The sequence below is a fragment of the Phyllobates terribilis genome, unplaced genomic scaffold (genome assembly GCF_046119375.1).
Source record: "Phyllobates terribilis strain yellow unplaced genomic scaffold, ASM4611937v1 Scaffold_3__8_contigs__length_932513732, whole genome shotgun sequence".
NCBI lineage: Eukaryota > Metazoa > Chordata > Amphibia > Anura > Dendrobatidae > Phyllobates > Phyllobates terribilis.
The window spans coordinates 502,574,625-502,594,118 of NW_027362763.1; the positions used below are offsets into that span (position 1 = coordinate 502,574,625).

General features: G+C 37.6%; 1 protein-coding gene across 50 annotated transcripts in view; it reads right to left on the reverse strand.

Moving 5' to 3' along the window:
• TRDN (triadin) overlaps positions 1 to 19,494 on the reverse strand; it is a 1,346,604-nt gene that overhangs the window by 1,181,567 nt on the left and 145,543 nt on the right. For 49 of the 50 annotated variants that reach the window (XM_073675989.1, XM_073675994.1, XM_073675993.1 and 46 more), the window contains one exon: positions 10,495 to 10,524. The exons of the other annotated variant lie outside the window; for it this stretch is intronic. In XM_073675989.1, coding sequence (XP_073532090.1) covers positions 10,495 to 10,524 — 30 coding nt within the window. The remainder of the gene's footprint in view (positions 1 to 10,494; positions 10,525 to 19,494) is intronic. 50 annotated transcript variants of the gene reach the window in all.

Genomic DNA, 19,494 nt, shown 5'->3' on the forward strand with positions numbered 1-19,494 from the left:
TATGTCTTTATTAAAATGTGGTGCCAAAAACTGTACACAGTATTCCAGATGAGGTCTGACCAAAGAAGGGAAGAGGGGGGATAATTACTTCAAGTGATCTAGACTGTATGCTGCTGTTAATGCAACCCCGAATTGTGTTTGCATTTTTTGCTGCTACATCACACTGTTGACTCATGTTCAGTCTATGATCTGTTAGTATACCTAAGTCTTTTTCAGATGTACTGTTGCTTAGTTCTATTCCTCCCATTCTGTATATGCTTTTTTCATTTTTCTTGCCCAGATGTAGGACTTTGCATTTACCCCTGTTAAAAACCATACTGTTAGTTGCTGCTCACAGTTCCAGTTCCAGTTCGGCATATTTAATAATTTTACCCTCAATTTCTTCATATAAATCATTCATAAAGATGTTGAACAACACAGGGCCCAGGACAGAGCCTTGTGGTACCCCACTTAATACATTTTTCCAATTTCCAACTTCCATTCTTCCACATGGTTAGTTACTTTACATAAGACTGTAAACGAACATTCTTCTGGTTAAAAGATAACCAGAGATACTACATATCACAATGAAAAATAAAGTAAGAATAGAGATTTGCAATTTATTCACTTGTGTTCACTAATATGTAAACTAAAAAGAAAATATTCAGGAAAATTGTATTCCCTTGTTCATTCAATACTTTTATGAGAAATAAGCAAAACTTTGACAGTTCAACAAACGTCCTATTATGTAACTATATTTCCCCATTTCCCTATTTCCTACATTGTCTTACTTATTCAGCTCTCATAACTTAAAAAGTTTGTCCATAATAGGGGACAGTTATTTTGTTTTTACTTAAATGCATGTGTTTGGTGCTAAAACATTTTAAAATTGTGTTTTATTAAAATTTTGGACCTTTTGGTTTTTACAAGCTCTTTGTTTTGCTTCACATTTAACTTTAATGTGGCCAATGGCTATAAATCAGCTGAATAGATCAGAAAAAGATAGATAAATTATTTACAAACTCTCTAGTCAAACAATCAGAATGTGCTCATTGAATAGAGCAATAGAGAGTGCAACATAGAAATTGTAGAAGATAAATGATGCAAAATTTTCAATGAAACCCAAATACAGCAATAATTTTTAGACTCAATACATGCATTTAAAGCACCACTCCAGCGTTTTTTTTTATTGCACCTCTGGAGTGGTGCTTTCAATGTAATTCTCCTGAACTCCTGTCTCATACTCACCTGCTGCCGCCTTCATCATTCTCTAGCATTGCTTCCATCGGTCTCTGGCGAAAAGTGTCCTGTCGGCAGCTCCAGTGTTTCATGGTGCTGCACAGAGGTCACTTTTTAATACATGTCTATGAGAGCCTCGTTCTGTCTCTCATAGACTTTCACTGAGCTCTTGTGATGTAACTTCTGACTTCCGGACAGTCAAAAGCTGCGCTTACAAGATGGTATCATGGGACTGAAGCGGCACAAAAAAACGGTGAAGACGTCGGAGGATGAATATACGACTGGGGGCAGAGGGCTTACATTTAAAACGTCACTCCAGCGCTGAAAAAAAAATCTCCATGAGTGGTGTTTTAAGCAAAACAAAAGTCCCTAAAGATGGACAAGCCCTTTAATACAATGAGATGTACAACTGCATATAAACAAAATGGATCAATAAAGCAACTGGGCCATTTGGCATCCATCGATGTATATTTTAGGAACTAAGATCTAAAATCGATAAGACTTTAATTTCACATTTCATTTTAACATGTTCCGTGTTTCCACAGCTTTGACATTCAATTGATAATGTTCTGTTACTTAAAGCTATCCCACAATTAAATATTATATTTCTAGATTAGATCCCACCAAACTTGAATTTTTTAATTGAATTAATTAAAAATATTCTTCTTTCTACATAATGCTGGTGCATTCTTGTTACGGAGCTCCAGGTGTTTTTAAAAAAAATATTCTAGTTCCATGAAATCACATGCCATATACTGTAGTTTAGTCTCAGATGGCCTTTACATAACCAGTAAAGTAATTTCTGGTTTTATATTGGTCACCCAATAACAATCAAAACACTATACCCGATTTTGTTTTGTTTTATCAGAACTGAACACATTGGATGGATGTTCTAATGGAGTGTTAAAAAGAACACCGAGGTATGTCACAAAAAGAATGTAAGGCTATGTGCCCACGATGCAGATTTGAAGCAGAAATTTCCTGATCATTTCTGCATCTCCTTGGCAAGAAACACATGCAGATTTTACATGCATTTTTTCAGCGATTTTACATGCGTGTATGCATGCGTTTTTTTCAAGCGTTTTTCCAAGCGATTTTGAGCATCACTTGGAAAAGGGCATGAAAAGTCGGTCACACAATATAAATCCATGCAACTGGCATGGATTTATATTGTGTGACCAACTTAGAGGAAATTTCTACTTCAAATGCTACATTTGAAGTAAAAAAAAGAATTAAAAAGTAAAAAAGAAATAAAAACCTTATACACACATCTCCGGTGGTCCCCGGTCTTTTCCCGGCAGCACCCTCTCTCCTCGGTGTCCCGTGCTGTGCTGAAAAGACCTGCGGTGACGTCATTTAGTCAGCTGATGGTCACGCGACCATCACGTGACCGCTGACGTCAGCAGTCGCGTGACCATCAGCTGACTAAATGATGTCACCGCAGGTCCTTCCAGCACACTGCAGGATGCAGAGGAGAGAGGATGCTGCCGGGAAAAGACCGGGGGCTACCGGAGATGTGTGTATAAGATTTTTATTTATTTTTTACTTTTTAATTCTTTTTTTACTTGCAGGTACCATGGTACCCAGATTGGAGGAGAGTCTCCTCTTCTCCAGACCCGGGTACCATCCGCGCATTGAACCGCATAACATCCGCATGTATACATGTATTCATGCGGATGTTATGCTGTTCAATGCAAGTCAATGAGCGTGATTTCGCCACGAAATTGGTTGTGCTGCAGATTTTTCCAGAATGATAATCCGCAGCGGAAATTTCCGCAGCATGTGCAGAGCACATGTGGATTATCATTGGGATACATCCCAGATGTCTTACCAAGCGATTTTAATGGGTTTCCGAGGCGGCATTTCCGCCTGAAATGCCGCTGCGGAAATTCATTAAATCCGCATCGTGGGCACAGCCTTACTGCAAAATGTAGAAACAGGAACATTTAATTAAACTATGCAAACTGAAATATTGTTCTACTTTGTCTTATCGAACAGCATTTAATGTTATGTAGAGTGGTGCTTGAAAGTTTGTGAAAATTTCAGAATTTTCCATTTTTCTGCATAAATTTGGCTTAAAAGTAGATAAAGAGAACCAAGTCAAAAAAGAAAGTAAAAAAGTACATTGTTATTTGTTTATTATTCAAAATGATTCAATATCATGTCTATGAGTGTCAAAAATATATGAACCTTTGCTTCAATTTCTGGTGTGACAACCTTATGCCGCATTAACTGCATCTACAGTAAATGTTTCCAGCAATTGTTGATTAGATTGTACACATTGCCTTGGAGGAATTTTAGCAAATTTCTCCCTAAAATGCAGCTTAAACTCTGTTATGTTGGTGGGCTTTCTCTCATCAATTGCTCACTACTACATATCTATAAGATTAAGGTCAGCACTTTTACTTGGCCATTCCAAAACTTCAGCTTCACTCTTATTTAACCATTCTTTTGTCGACTGACTTGTGTACTTTGGGTAATTGTTTTGTTGCATATTGTCTTGAGATTTAGCTAATGGACATATGTCCTGACTTTTTCCTTTAGAATTTGAGGATAAAATTCAGAAATCATTAAGACCCAAACCATGACACTACCACCATTGTGTTTCACAGATATTAAGAGGATTTTATGCTGTAATGTAGTTTTTCTTTCTCCAAACATAAAATTACTGATTTCAACCAATAAGCTATATTTTGGCTGATCCATCCACAAAACATTTTTCCAATAACCTTCTGATTTGATCAAGGGGACTTTTAGCAAACTGCAGATGGTCAGCAATGTTCTTTTTAGAGACCTGAGGCTCTCGCCTTGCAATACTGTCATGTACATCATTTTTGTTCAGTAAGTCCTTCTGAATATAGACTCATGAACACTGACATTAGTGAATGTGAGAAAAGCCTTTAGTTGCTTAGAAGTTATCTTGGGTTTATTTGTAGCCTTTCAGACTATTGAAAGCCTTGCTCCTGGAGTGATATTTTTTGGTTATTCACTCCTGGGGAGGGTTGTAATAGTTCTGAATTTCCATTATTTTTGCACAATCTGTCTGACTGGATTGGTGGAATCCAAACTTTAATGAGCATCAGCAACCAAACATGTGTTGTAAAGATCAGACTTTTATAGATCCCTGCTATTGAAAGAAACGCAGGTTGCCCACTCAAACCTGATTGTCATCATATCGGTTGACACCAGACTCTAACTTCACTATTAAGTTATCTGCTAATCCTATGGATTCTCATATTTTTGACACTCATTTTGCCCACTTATTTTAAATATTGTCTCTATTTTTCACTTATTTTTTTGACTTAGTTCTCTATCTCCATTCAGGAATTGTGTGAAATCTTATGCAATATTAGGTCAAATATATGGAAAAACATAGAAAACTTTGAATGGGTCCCAAACTTTCAAGCACCACTGTATTAATGACTATTGGCTGAGGGGCCACAGACTAGGTCACTAATGTCATCATCTTCCAGATTTGTTTTTCATACACAGCATTGTACATGTCCTCTAATTCATTAAGTTGCATTTCACTGAATAGGATTGATTATACCCTTAAAGGGGCCACTTTATCTTTAACAGACATATTAGTGACATGATTTAGTGGCAAATCCTAATATACAAATATTACAGGTTCTTCTTCTGCACTTGTTAGTGCAGCTTTCCTTTAGGCCTTATTCTGACTTTTTTTTTTTTCTATTTTTCAAAAGTGTGCCTTATAGTGATGAGCGCGTATGTTGTGTTAACCCCTTCGTTGAGCATGTTCGGAAGCTCGCCGAATATCTTTAGCGTGCTCGGGTATTATGTTTTCGTCACTCCATGCTCATGATTTGCGACTGTTTGACAGCTTTAATACATGTGAGGAATGCCTAAGAAACAGGTGTTCCTCACATGTATTAACGCTGTCAAATAGTCACAAATCATGAACACGGAGTGACTGATACATAACACCCGAGCACGCTGAAGATCCTCGTAAAACACCCGAGCATGCTCGTAAATCTCAAGTAACGAGCATGCTCGATCATCACTAGTGCCTTATCAATCTTTTGTCATTTTTGGTTCACTTTCGCCATCTGTTTTTCAAATATGCAAAAAACAAACAAAACCAAAATCAATCTTCTCAAGCTCATCAAACAGTAAAAAATGGACTGTACTCAAAAGACACATGGATGGAATTTCAATGCTGTGCATTTTTATTTCATAGACCTATTCACTTGAAGTGAGTTTGATTCAGAAATCGGATCAAAAATGAACATGTCTCAGTCTGAAGAAGGCTTCACTAAAAAGTCCAGGAGGACAACCTGTAGTATATATAAGCAAGTGACACATGATTGTGTTTCCAACACATTGGCTAAAATAAAGATAAAGTGTCCAGCCCCTTTAAATATGTTCATTTGCATACAGATGATAATCTTAGACCCAGTCCATCATTTATATCCTTTTACTGTAAACAAAAATGACAGACTGTGAAGTATCTATTAAGGTCAAGTTCAAGGTGTTATTTTGACTCTTATATTAATTTGATTACAAATTGCAAAATGATTAGTTTCTGGTCATCTCAATCTGGCATGCGTAATCATGGGGGCAAAGTTAAAGGGAATTAAGATGCAAATATATTTTTGATTAGCTGATGAGATATAATTATATGTAGTTAGGATTTGGTACAATTAAGCTAGTCCTTTCAACACATTATTTATGGAATAATCACATAAGTCAATACATTGGGGGCATTTGGTGGGGCATGTGTGCCAGAGGTGGGGTTTCAGAGGTGGTTTTAGAAAGCCTCTTTTCTTTGGCCAGGATATTTATATACAGGGCTAGTGCATCAAACTGAATTGTTGTCCTGGATAAAGGTATGTAACCTGAACTAGTGTCCCTGCACTTCTAAATAGAGATCACTAAAAGATCCTTTAACCATGCAAGTAAACAAATGTTGTGCAAAATGTCTGTGGGGTACTATGCTGCGCAAAATATATCTATTTAAACCAAAACTGTAACTTTGTTTTAGCATGGATCCATCACTTTTATATTATCTTCATTAGTGCACAGTCGGCATCTTGCGTGCTTAACATATAATCTTCATTAGCACCCATTTATCATTCGACTCCTATCTTTTGTAATCTCCTCTAAGTAACAATTAGAGTTCAGTATAAGAGATTGCTTGGCAAATGCCATGGCTGATATTAAATGTGCTATATGATTTATGACACAACATGACAGTGAGTGAGTGTTCTGTAGTATTGGCTGGTTTCTAATCACCACGGTCATATGTACTTCTATTATCTGTTGTGTTAGATATAATTCTACAGTTACATTCAACTACTTTAGTTACAAATAAAATATGTTAATAGGTGTGATTGATCTATCTTCTCTATTTATCTATCAAAGGGCAGGTGCTGTCGAGCGTATTTTGGTCAAAGTGTGATCTGACAAAACATTGGATCGCTCTGTGACCAATTTTATTCTATGGGTCCGTGCACATGTCAGAAACTTTCCTTGGACAGAGATTGTCCAAGGAATAAATCACTACATGCCAGAGTTTGACTTGATATTGAAATTGCACTTGGCCATGCAAGTTTGTGAGTGCATGGGGAACATCAGATTGCACTCAGATAACATCTGACTGTAGTCTGATTTCAAGGGACTGACACAATGGAGAAGATGGAGAATTTTTTTTTCTCCATCTTCTCCTCATCTGTGAGAATCGGTGCCCGCCATGCTCACACTCTGATCAATCTTTGAGCAGCCTGAACCCCATAATCATTTTTGCCCCCTGCAAATGACAGGTAGAGACTGCAGTAAGTGACAACTGCAGTGCAGATTGTACAAAACACCAGGTTTTTACAATCAATTCAGCTTCACAGAGTTTGCTCCTGACTATTGTAATAGTTATTCTGCTGCTGAGTATATTTTAGCGCTCTATAGATAACACAACTTTAAGAAATTTCAGACTGTGCACCTCCAACCTGGAAGCAAATTTTCAGTTGTAATCATGTGTTTCAAGGGGTTTTCACATGAACAAAGTTATTTTTAATCACTAGATCTTGGAATGATAATAACTTCCACAATTGGATGTGATTAAAAAAAATGTTCCTGTGCTGAGATAATCTTATAAATGTGTCCCTGCTGTGTACTGTGTAATGGTTGTGTCTGACCGTACAGGAACATGGTCTGATCATACCACAGCTCCTGGGCAGGGGAGGAAGCAAAAGAGTATACAGATATTACAACATGGGACTCTAAGGGCAATAAAAAGGGAGTTAAATGTTCAGAACTTATTTGTCCTAATTTATTATGAGGAACCTTTCGCCCTCCAGACATGCCTGCTTTAATAAATGACTGTGATCCCCATTAAATATCAATTCTGGCCTATCTTTTCTTAGAAATCTGTGTTGTGCCATTCCTCAACAATGAAATCTGCTATTCTTTTTGTCAATGGTGTGTGCACCTACACAAGTAGACACGGTCCAATCAGTAGTGATAGTGTCTGATTGCATAAGGGACAGTGCCTAGTGGCAAGAGGAATAGCCACCCTGTTGTCAATTTATTAGTACATTACCAAGAGGACTATCAGGAGAGTGGCACAATGAAACGTTAAAAAAAAGATATTCCAGCAAGTGTTTATTAAAAGAAGTATGTGCGAATAGCAAACAGATGCTCTTTCATTAGGATTTAGTTTACAGCTCTAGAACTGGATTTTTTCCAATATTTTGTATTAAATATGAAATTATTATTATTTGATTCAGCTAATGCTAATGTCTAAAGGTGTTCATAAACCAAGTGACTATGGAAGTACCATATTTTGGGTAAAAGAAAAGGTAGTGAGATAATACTATTGCATCATCCCTAATTTTTCACCCCTTCTAGATAAATGCAATTATAAAAACTTACAAAAATTACCAGTGCTTCCTGCCTTTCCATTTGAGAAAATGAAAGGTAAAATAAAGAAATGGCAGAATAAAAAAGAAGTCTGCTCCCAAAAACAGCAAATATGTTGTTGGTTCCTTATAAAGCTGGTTTATGACTGCTGTCCTTATAGTCAAGTTAATAAATTAGGCATCTCTACCTATAATGCAGTCACAGATTATACAAGTGCATTACTAGGGGCTTCACATCTGCATTTATGATTGACTCCTTCACTATCTTAAAGAAGCACTCCAATCAAAGTTTTTATCCTCTTAACATGTTGCAATCATTATATTGTATAGCACTGTGTACTTTCAATTGCTCATTTGCCTTTCTGCCCAACTAATTTTTTCTCTTTTCTCTGGTCTATGTAGAAACAGGAAGTCTCTTTTCCTGCAAAAATTATTTTCCTCTTCAACTCCTGACCCAGGTGCTCTGTTCCTCCCCCCTGCCAGGAACCCTTGCAGTGACTTATGAGTCATACAGGGAAAAATTACCTTCTTTTTCTACATAGAGCTTAGAAGCTTTTAATCTCGTGAAGTCATAAACCTAATGGAAAAGAGAAGACTTAACTGGGTAGAAGGGCAAAATGAGCAATTGTAAATACACGGTGCAACAGTGGCTTGCAAAAGTATTCACCCCCTTGGCTTTTCACCTATTTTGTTACCAACCTGTTTAAATGCTTTTGTAAGCCTACTTGTGTGTGATGCATCAGCACTAAATAGTGTAAGTTGATGAAGTGAGAAAAATATAGGAATAAATCAAATTTATGGGATCAAATAAATAAAAATTGTCTTGTGCATATGTATTCACCCCTTTTGTGATGAAGCCCTTAAATATTTCTGGTGCAAGCAATTACCTTCATAAATCACAGGCTTAGTGAAATGAAGTCCACCCGTGTGCAATCTAAGTGTTCCATGGACTGTCAATATAAACACACTTTTTCTGAAAGGACACAGAGGCTGCAACACCATTTAGCAAAAGATACCACTAGCTAAACAATACCAAGAAGACCAAGGAAATTTCCAAACAGGTCAGTGACAAAGTTGTTGAGAAGTCATGGTTGGGTTATAAAAAAAATCCCAATCTCAGAGGTTCCCCCGGAGCATGATCAAATCCATTATTGTCAAATGGAAAGAACATGGTATCACAACAAACCTGTCAAGAGAGGGCCGCCCAGCAAACCTCTCAGCCCAGGCAAGGAGGATATTAATCAGAGAGACAGCACAGAGACCAAAGGTAACCCTGAAGGAGCTGCAGAGTTCCCAAGCAGAGACTGGAATATCTGACCATACGACCACAATAAGCCATAAATTCCATAGAGGTGGCCTTTATGGAAGAGTGGGCAGAAAAAAAGCCTTTACCTAGAGACAAAAAATGTAAGGCTCATTTTGAGTTTGCCAAAAGACATGTGGGAGACTCCCCAAATGTATGGAAGAAGGTACTGTTGTCAGGTGAGACCAAAATGTAACTTTTTGGCCACCAAGGTAAACGCTATGTCTGGAGCCAAACCAACACAGCTCATCATCACAAGAACATCATCCCCATTGTGAAACATGATGGTGGCAGCAGGGACAAGGAAAATGGTACAAGTCGAGGGGAAGATGGATGGTGCAATATACAGGGATATTCTTGAGCAAAACCTGTTTCAGTCTGTCAGTGATTTGAGATTGGGATGGAGGTTCACATTGCAACAAGACAATGTCCCATAGCATGCTAAAGCAACACTTCAGTGGTTTAAGGGGAAATGTGTAAATGTTTTGGAGGGGCCTAGTCAAAGTCCAGACATTAATCCAATTGAGAATCTGTGGTCAGATTGAAAAGATTACTGTTCATGTTCACCAGAGGAAACCATCTAACTTGAAGGAGCTGGAGCAGTTTTGCCTTATGAGTGGGCAAAAATCTCAGTGACCAGATGTGCAAAGCTCATAGAGACTTATCCAAAGTGACTTGCAGCTGTAATTGCCACAAATGGAGGCTCTACATAGTGTTGACTTTATGAGAGTAAATAGTTATGCACACTGAAGTTTTCTGTTATTTTGTCCTATTTATTATTTGCTTCACAATAAACAGAAGACTAAATGTTCACAGTTGAAGGCATGTTCTTTAGATGAACTGATGCAAACCCTCAAAAAAAGTGAAATTCCAGGTTGGGAGGTAGCAAAACACGAAAAAATGCGAAGGGGGTGAATACTTTTGCAAGCCACTGTATATAATATGATGACTGCAATTTATTAAAAGGATAACAATTTTGATGGGAGTGCTTCTTTAACTGTTTTACCAAGCTTTAACTGTAGCTTTTAAACATAAACTGCACTAAATACTTATTTTCTCCTTATGTATTTGTCAGATCATAAAAAAATGAAAACCAACCTATTTTTTTCACTGGCGCCTCTGCAAGTCCTAAATTGGAATAAAAGAAGACTTATAAGACACCTTGCTGGATGCCGACACATTTGTACAGGAGTTTTTGGATATGTGTTAAATGTCTGCAGTACGTATATTTTGCTACACGTGAATTTCACAGATGTTAGCACAATAGTTGCTACATATCCAAGTGGTTACATTTAGCATGCATTAGACAACAGAGCATTATTAATGCTCACCCACTGCTTTCTGAGAATATGAAATTACAGCACACTGTTTGCAAAACTGTAAAACTTATAAAAACATTCAGGAAAATTAGCATGCAGCAATTTGATGAAAAACTATGAAACAGTGTGTGGTGTTCTTCAGAAGGTTCTGGTAAAGTCTCATTTTCCTTAGACACATCCTTAAAGTCTTTATTTTTCATCAACCCAAAGACAACTTTTGGTTATTTAATTTTTCAGATGATCTAATATGTCATTAAAGCACATTACATGTTTTTTCCTAATCCTTTGCATTTTTTCACTTTATTAAAATAAATATTAAAAAAAGTTTTGTTTGGAAGGGGTCACCCTTATATTTTACCCATAGATATTTCCTGTTTTATTTAAAGTTGCAGAATACCTTACACTCTATATAGGAAACTGTAACAATAAACTAACAAAATCTTGAGATACAGACTGATTCAGTTAAATAAAAACAATTTCAAGTATAATTTTGTTTTTAAAGGGAACCTGTCACCTGATTCATGCTGTACAAACCACGAGCAGCAGGAATCAGAGCCTGGCTGCATGATTGTAGTCAGGCATATTTTCCTGAAGAGAAAATTTACTTTAAAGTACCAGCCGGAGACAAAAGTGGTCCAGCTCCACCTCTGGATGGATGTTCCCTGAGCTTCTGGAGGTGATTGACCAGTCTCTCCTTCTTGTATACATAGAGAGAGACCTGCCAATCATCTCTATCAGAGATGGAACTTTAAATTATATCTTTTTCTGAAACATCAGAGCTTGTCAGAGAGAAATATACAGTACATGGCTGTCATTGGGTAGCCAAGCTCTAATTCATGCTACCTGCGCTTTTGGTAGCATGAATCAGATGACAGGTTCTCTTTAAAGCAATATCAATTGAAATGCTTCTTTATACATCTTCCAATATTTACATTCAATATGTAATTATATTTTCCACTTTCACCCCTTCATGACCTTGCGATTTTTTGTTTTTGCACCTTATTTCCTCCCCTTATTTCAAGAGTCCTAACTTTATTTTTCAGTCCCCATAACCATATGAAGGCTTGTATAAGTGCAATTCCACAATTATTATTATTTTTTTTATTTACAAATTTCACTATATGGTAAAACTGACCTGACAATATGATTCTCCAGGTCAGTACAAGTGCACAGATACCAAACATGCATAGTTATTTTATTTATGTGGTGAAAAAAAATTAGGAATCTTGTAGGAAAACCTTTTTGTTTTGGTTATGTCGACTTTTACATTTTTTGGGAAATGGGGCTATGTGAGGGCTTATTTCTTGCCCCCTGAGCTGACATTTTTATTGATACCATTTTGGGGTAGAAAAGTTGTTTTGATAGCTTCTTATTGCATTTTATAATTCTGGGGTTTAGATTCTTTTTCTCATTAAACCGTTTACCAATCGGATTAATTTACTTTAAATTTTGATACCTTGGACTTTTACAAATGCAGCGATGCCAAATATGTGTATTTTTTAAAATTGTTTTATCATTAATGAGGCAAAAGGGGGGTTTTTAAACTTTTTTTTTCTTATTTTTATAGGCCAAGAGTCTTGAAGCTGCGATGGTCCGATCACTTGTGCTATACATAGCAGTACAAAAATCATGATCTCATATAAGCGCTGGCCATCAAATTACGTGACAGTGTCGCTGATGAGGAGATGAATGATGCACTTCCAGCTGGCATGTGTTAAATCCCGCAGTCAAGGATTAAAAGCCCACAGCTGTTAAAGGCACATGGTGGCTGATTAAATCAGTCATCATGTGCAGGGAAAGATGTAGTCTCGGCGTGCAAACCCACATCAAATGGAAAGACACAAACTTTGACGTAAATTTAAAGTGGGGAAAAAATTATTTGATACACTGATGATTTAGTAAGTTTTCCCACCTACAAAGAATGAAGGGATCATTAGTACACTTCTACTGTGAGAGACAGAATCTAAAAATAAAAAAACATAAAATTGCACTGTATGAAATAAGTATTTGATCACCTACCAACCAGCAAAAATTCTGGCTCTCATGGACCTGTTAGTTTTTTCATTAAGAAGCACTCCTACTCTGCACGCATTACCTGTATTAATTTCACATTTATGAACTCGTTGCCTGTATAAAGACATCTGCCCACACACTCAATCAATTACACTCCAACCTCTCCACCATGGCTAAGACCAAAAAGCTGTCTAAGGACACCAGGGGCAAAATTGTAGACCTGCACAAGGCTGGGATGGGTTACAGGACAATAGGCAAGCAGCTTGGTGAGAAGGCAACAACTGTTGGCACAATTATTAGAAAATGGAAGAAAAAATGTCAAGAACAAGAAAGACTGTTAATCTTCCTCAGTCTGGGGCTCCATGCAAGATCTCGCCTCTTGTGGTAAAGATGATTCTGGGAAAGGTCAGAAATCAGCCCAGAACTACATGGGAGAACCTGGTCAATGACTTGAAAAGAGCTGGGACCAGTCTCAAACATTAATATTAGTAACACACTATGCCATCATGGATTCAAATCCTGCACGCAAAGTCCCCCTGCTCATGCCAGCACATGTCCAGGCCTATTTGAAGTTTGCCAATGACCATCTGGATGATCCAGAGGAGGCATGGGAGAAGGTCATGTGGTCAGATAAGACAAAAAAATAGAACTTTTTGATATCAACTCCACTCGCCGTGTTTGGAGGAACAAGAAGGGTGAGTACAATCCAAAGAACACTGTCCCAACCATGAAGCATGGTGGAAGAAACATTTATACTTTGGGGTGCTTTTCTTAAAAGGGGACAGTACAAATGCATTGTAATAAAGGGAGGATGGAGGGGGTCATATATCGTAAGATTTTGGTCAACAACCTCCTACCCTCAGTAAGAGCATTGAAGATGGGATGAGGCTGGAACTTCCAGCATGACAATGATTGGAAACACACAGACAGGGCAACTACGGAGTGGCTCCATAAGAAGCATTTCAAGGTCCTAGAGTAGCCTAGCCAGTCTCTAGACATGAATCCAATAGAAAATCTTTGGAGGGAGCTGAAACTCAATGTAGCCCAGCGACAGCCTTGAAACCTGAAAGATCTGGAGAAGATCTGTATGGAAAAGTGGGCCATAATCCCTGCTGCAGTGTGTGCAAACTTGGTCAAGAACTAAAGGAAACGTCTGACCTCTGTAATTGCAAACAAAGGTTTCAATACCAAATATTAAGTTCTGTTTTTCTGTTATATCAAAAACTTATTTCTTTCAATAAAATGCAAACTAATTCTATAAAAATCATACAATGTGATTTTATGGATTTTTTTTAAGATTCTGTCACTTACAGTTGAAGTGTACATACGATAGAAATTACATTCCTCTCCATTCTTTGAAGGGGGGAAACTTGCAAAACCGGAAGAGTATCAAATACTTATTTTCCCCACTGTATGTCACTGGTCATGAAGGGGTTAAAGGGATCTTCAAGACTAAAACAATAATAACCTACAGTTTCCCAAAAAAAGGACAGACAAATTTCAACAGTGAATTCTATCCTTCATGATCCTCTGCCAATCTTAGCCATTTATTGCACTGTACAGCAAAGGTTGCAGGTGAAGGTTGGAACCTCCCCTGTTCCATGATTAATGGCTTTCGCTTTAGGAGAGTTTCCCATCCAGGGTATTTGTAAGAGATTGTCAGAGTACCCTAACCTATCTGGAGAGTGGTGGTCACTGAACCCCATAATCTGTTGTAAAGTAACCTCCATCTGCACTACCTCTTCTTGGTGCAGTTCTTTTCATTGCAATTTATGGGAGCAAACAGAAAAAGACTAACACTACTTGCTCAATGAAACAACAAGCTGATTGCCAGTTTGCATAAGCTCCCAATAGATCATATGGAAGGACATTTATCCATTGTATATTTATGCACTATTTAACATTTATGCCCTATTAGCATGAACATTCTGCTTGGCTGTATAATCCATTGTTAGCAGCTCACATCCACATTTGCTGCACAGATATCCGGGGAAACAGGATCGGTACAAATGAATTAAAATTACCCTATCCTTGAACCTGACATTATAGGAGGGTCTAGCAGAACCCAATAAAAGCAAAATTAGCCCATGAGTTTACATTAAACTCCTGGACCTTTAGGAAAAATCCAAAAACACCCAAGCATTCCTTGATATCTATAATATTGCTTTCTTCTTAATGTTGCAATCAAAATTATTTAAATTAGTTTTAATAGGAAAATTTGCAAACCTTCATCTGGCTCCAATAAAACAATTAAACAAGAACCATGTAAGTAGCTCAACACAACTAATAAAAAATGGTTTCTCCAAATTCTATACTAAACGTCGTTTTGAATGACTACTGCAGTCTCAGAATTATTCAACCCCATTATGACAAGATTCATGTTATGAATACTAAAAATATGCTTCTGCAGCATTTCTGAGGAATCTTAGCCTATTTCTCATCATGAGCAATTAATTCCAGTTCACTATTATTCTTAGGTTTACTTGTAAGGTGCTCAGAGCAGTAGCCATAGGCGAGATCCTGCTACTCCTTACCCTAGCACCCTACAAAGAGTGTCCCAGTTCAAATGTAGTATACTGTAAATGTTGCATTGTACTCACTTTTAAGCCGGAAGCCTCAGCTGCATCCACGTCTTTAGGTCCAGGATCAGCCGCACACACATCAGGAGATACCCAGTTCAATATAACAAGTTCAACTTTACTGGACAGTTCAGATACAACAGTCTTTAACATGCAGTATCAGGCACAACACCCTCCATTTCCATTTTCCTCAACACGCACATTTCAAGCTCCTGCTCACGTTCAGCTCGATCTATCCCTATGCTTCATCCTACAGTCAGCCCCAGTGATTTCCCATCGGGCCTCACAGCACTCCCGAGATACATTATGTTTGCCTCACACGTTTCCCGATCTGGCTTCCTTTGTATGGAAATTAATAAGGCACACTTCCCAGTGACTAGTTTGGTCCTCAGGCCCCGAACATTACAGGAATGCCACAGGAAATTCGGTATTACCTCATGCTGTCAGAACGCTATATGCTCCATGTGCCTCCAGCCCACTGCCACTTGAACTTCCACTTGTCACGAACCTCACATATACTAACTCAGACTGACTAAACTAGGAAGTGCTTCCCCTATTTGGTTGACCTTTTCCCCTCTTATGCTAGGCTGGTACCAAACATTAAACTGTATCCTATACTACTCCTAGTACTGTACTCTAATAAGGCGCACCAGTGCATATCTTGCCCTGATGTTCCTATCTATCACTAACTAAACACTAAACCATGTTATATACTGTCCCTACCCCTGAGTTGAGTGTAACAGGTTACCTTAGGCAGTACCAACACAGCTGCATCAGTACTTATAACACTCTATGCATTTTACATTATACCATCAAAACACAATACAACTGCATGTTAATATTCACAATACAATTGTTGTCTTCAGGGGAAGGAATATAACAGTCCCTGTCACACCCTTACATACGTGCTGAAACCACCTTTTCCAAATCTCGTTAAAGATTTTCTATGGTATTCAAGTACTGCAACATGACAGCCACACCACAAACTTCCAGGACTTCCTCTCAAACCAAGCCTTGTTATTGTCCTGTTTGAAGGTCCAATGATGCAGAAGCTACGGCTTCCTCACAGAAGGCATAACATTTTCTCCTATGATTTTCTGATACGTGATTAAATCCATCTTGCCCTTCAAATGCTGCAGAATTTCAGTGTCAGAGGAAGCAAAGCATCACCAAGCCTCCACCATGATTCATTGTAGACAGGGTGTTCAACTCAGCATATTCTTCATTCTTTGTATTTCAGACATATCGCTGATCCATAGGCCCAAAAGTTTGTTTTATTACATCAATTACAGAACAGTATCTCCAAACTTCTATTGCATATTTATATGAATTTGACCACATAGGAGCTAACTTTTCTTGTGCTTTTGGGTCAGTAGATGTGTTTGTCTTGGAATCTGGAGACCTTCCACATTTAGTTTGTGCCTTACTATACAAACTGAAACCTCAGAGCATGTTGCAGGTCTTTTGCAGTCACTCAAGAGTTTTTGACCACTTGCCTTCTGGCCATTGTCAATGAGAAATGGGCTAACATTCATCAGGAAAACTGCCAGAAGGTGGAGTCTGGCTATACATTATATTACAGTCAAGCAAAGGGGCTCTACTCAGTACTAAAGACACTTGATATAAAGGGTTGAATAATTCTGAGGCTTCAGTAATCATTAAAAGTTTCATTTTGTGTTGAATTTGGAGAAACCACTTGTTTTATTAGTTGCGTTGAGTTCTTTCAATCGATCTTGTGTGATTAGTTTATTGGAAACAGCAGACAGTTTATAAATTTTGCTAACAAAAGTAATTTGCAATGGGTGTTGAATAATCAATTGGAACTGTACATAGTAAAGAAAATGCACCATGAGTACGCCGACCATCAATCAAGTGCAGCCTCTTAAACCTTGTTAGTTATTGCTGTGAATTTCTTGAGCGGAATTCTTTAGACAGCATTAGATAATATATAACAACCACTTAAAATTTAACTGAAATCTGCATTTTGTTTTATTTTAACTGAGGCTTTAGTTTCTGAATTATGCAATAATAATTGATAATTTGGGTAAAACCATTAGAAAATACATGCAGCTAGGCCTTTGTAGAGAATTGTTAATTTAGGATTATTTATAATCAGGAGCTAGATCTCATATGCATTTCAGCAGCTGAGTAACCAACACAATCAATCATACAGTCTAAACAATGATGAGCGCACAAACATTTGACAAAAATAGTTTCCTTTTAATTAGAGATATGCTAATACTGGTAAGCTGAAGGATACAGCACAGTCATTTTATTATGGTTGCTGCCGTCCACAGAATTCCTCTTGCCATGAATATGTATACAGTTAAAAACTTCTGTGTTTATTGCCAGAATTAAAAATTATTTTAACGCAAAACTTTGTAAAATCCATTTCTAATGTGTATTGTTTAAAAAGAAGATTTAGCAACAGTGATCAGTATGTAAGATACAATAATGCACCCAATGATGTACTCTCATATACACACTTCTACATGTAAAGACAAGGGATATGATTAATTCCTTATGAATGTTTGTTCTCAAGTTTGGCAGCGGCATTATTTTTTTGGGATATTCTCGCAGATCACACAGATCAATGTAAGTATTGCATTCATATCATTTGAGTATGACAATTCCTTACATTTGGATACGTAGAACATTTTTCAAATGTAGAAAATCATTTGAGAGCTAATAGACATGCTCTTTTATAAAAGCTGAAACTTTAGATGTATTAGAGCTGGCTTTGTTTATTTAGACATACAGTACATGACTGCTAGACCTGATGTCACTATAGTTATCATCCATGGTCACATTGATTGCAGGAGGCCAAGCAGTTAATTGGATTTGTTTACTGCACTTTTATCAATCTTGAAGATCACCTTAAGAATTTAGAATTTGTCTTCTGCCGTTTTGTCAACATGACAATTTTTTTTATAGGTGTTACAGATTCAGCACAATTTACATTAACAAATTCAGCTCTGCTACATCCTTACATGTAAAAAAATACAATGTTTATAGCCAAAAACAACACAATCACCATATAAAATAAAGTATAGCATGCTCTGATGTATTTTCAAATAGAGATACAGTGGGTACGGAAAGTATTCAGACCCCTTTAAATTTTTCACTCTTTGTTTCATTGCAGCCATTTGGTAAATTCTAAAAAGTTCATTTTTTTCTCATCAAAGTATACTCTGCATCCCATCTTGACTGAAAAAAACAGAAATGTAGAACTTTTTGCACATTTATTAAGAAAGAAAATCTGAAATATCACATGGTTGTAAGTATTCAGACCCTTTGCAAAGACACTCATATTTAAGTCACATGCTGTCCATTTCCTTGTGATCCTCATTGAGATGGTTTTACTCCTTCATTGGAGTCCAGCTGTGTTTAATTAAACTGATAGGACTTTATTTGGAAAGGCACACACCTGTCTATATAAGACCTCACAGTTCACAGTGCATGTCAGAATGTCAGACCAAATGAGAATCATGAGCTCAAAGAAACTGCACAAGGAGCTCAGAGACAGAATTGTGGCAAGGCACAGATCTAACCAAGGTTAAAAAAAGAATTTCAGCATTTCTCAAGGATCCTAAAATCACATTGGCCTCCATAATCTTTAAATGGAAGAAGTTTGGGTCCAGCAGAAGTCTTCCTAGAGCTAGTTGTCTAGCCAAACTGAGCAATCAAGGGAGAAGAGCCTTGGTGAGTGAGGTAAAGAAGAACCCCAAGATCACTGTGGCTGAGCTCCAGAGATGCAGTAGGGATATGGGAGAAAGTTCCACAATGTCAACTATCACTGCAGCCCTCCACCAGTTGGGCCTTTATGGCAGAGTGATGCAACGGAAGCTTTTCCTCAGTGAAAGACATATGAAAGCCCACATAGAGTTTGCTCAAAAACACATGAAGGACTCCCAGACTATGAGAAATTAGATTCTCTCGTCTGATGAGACGAAGATAGAACTTTTTGGTGATAATTCTAAGCGGTATGTGTGGAGAAAACAAGGCACTGTTCATCACCAGCACAATACAATCCCAACAGTAAAACATGGCGGTGGCAGCATCATGCTATGGGGGTGTTTTTCAGCTGCAGGGACAGGATGACTGGTTGCAATTGAAGGAAACATGAATGCGGCCAAGTAAAGAGATATCCTGGATGAAAACCTCTTCCAGAGTGCTCTGGACCTCAG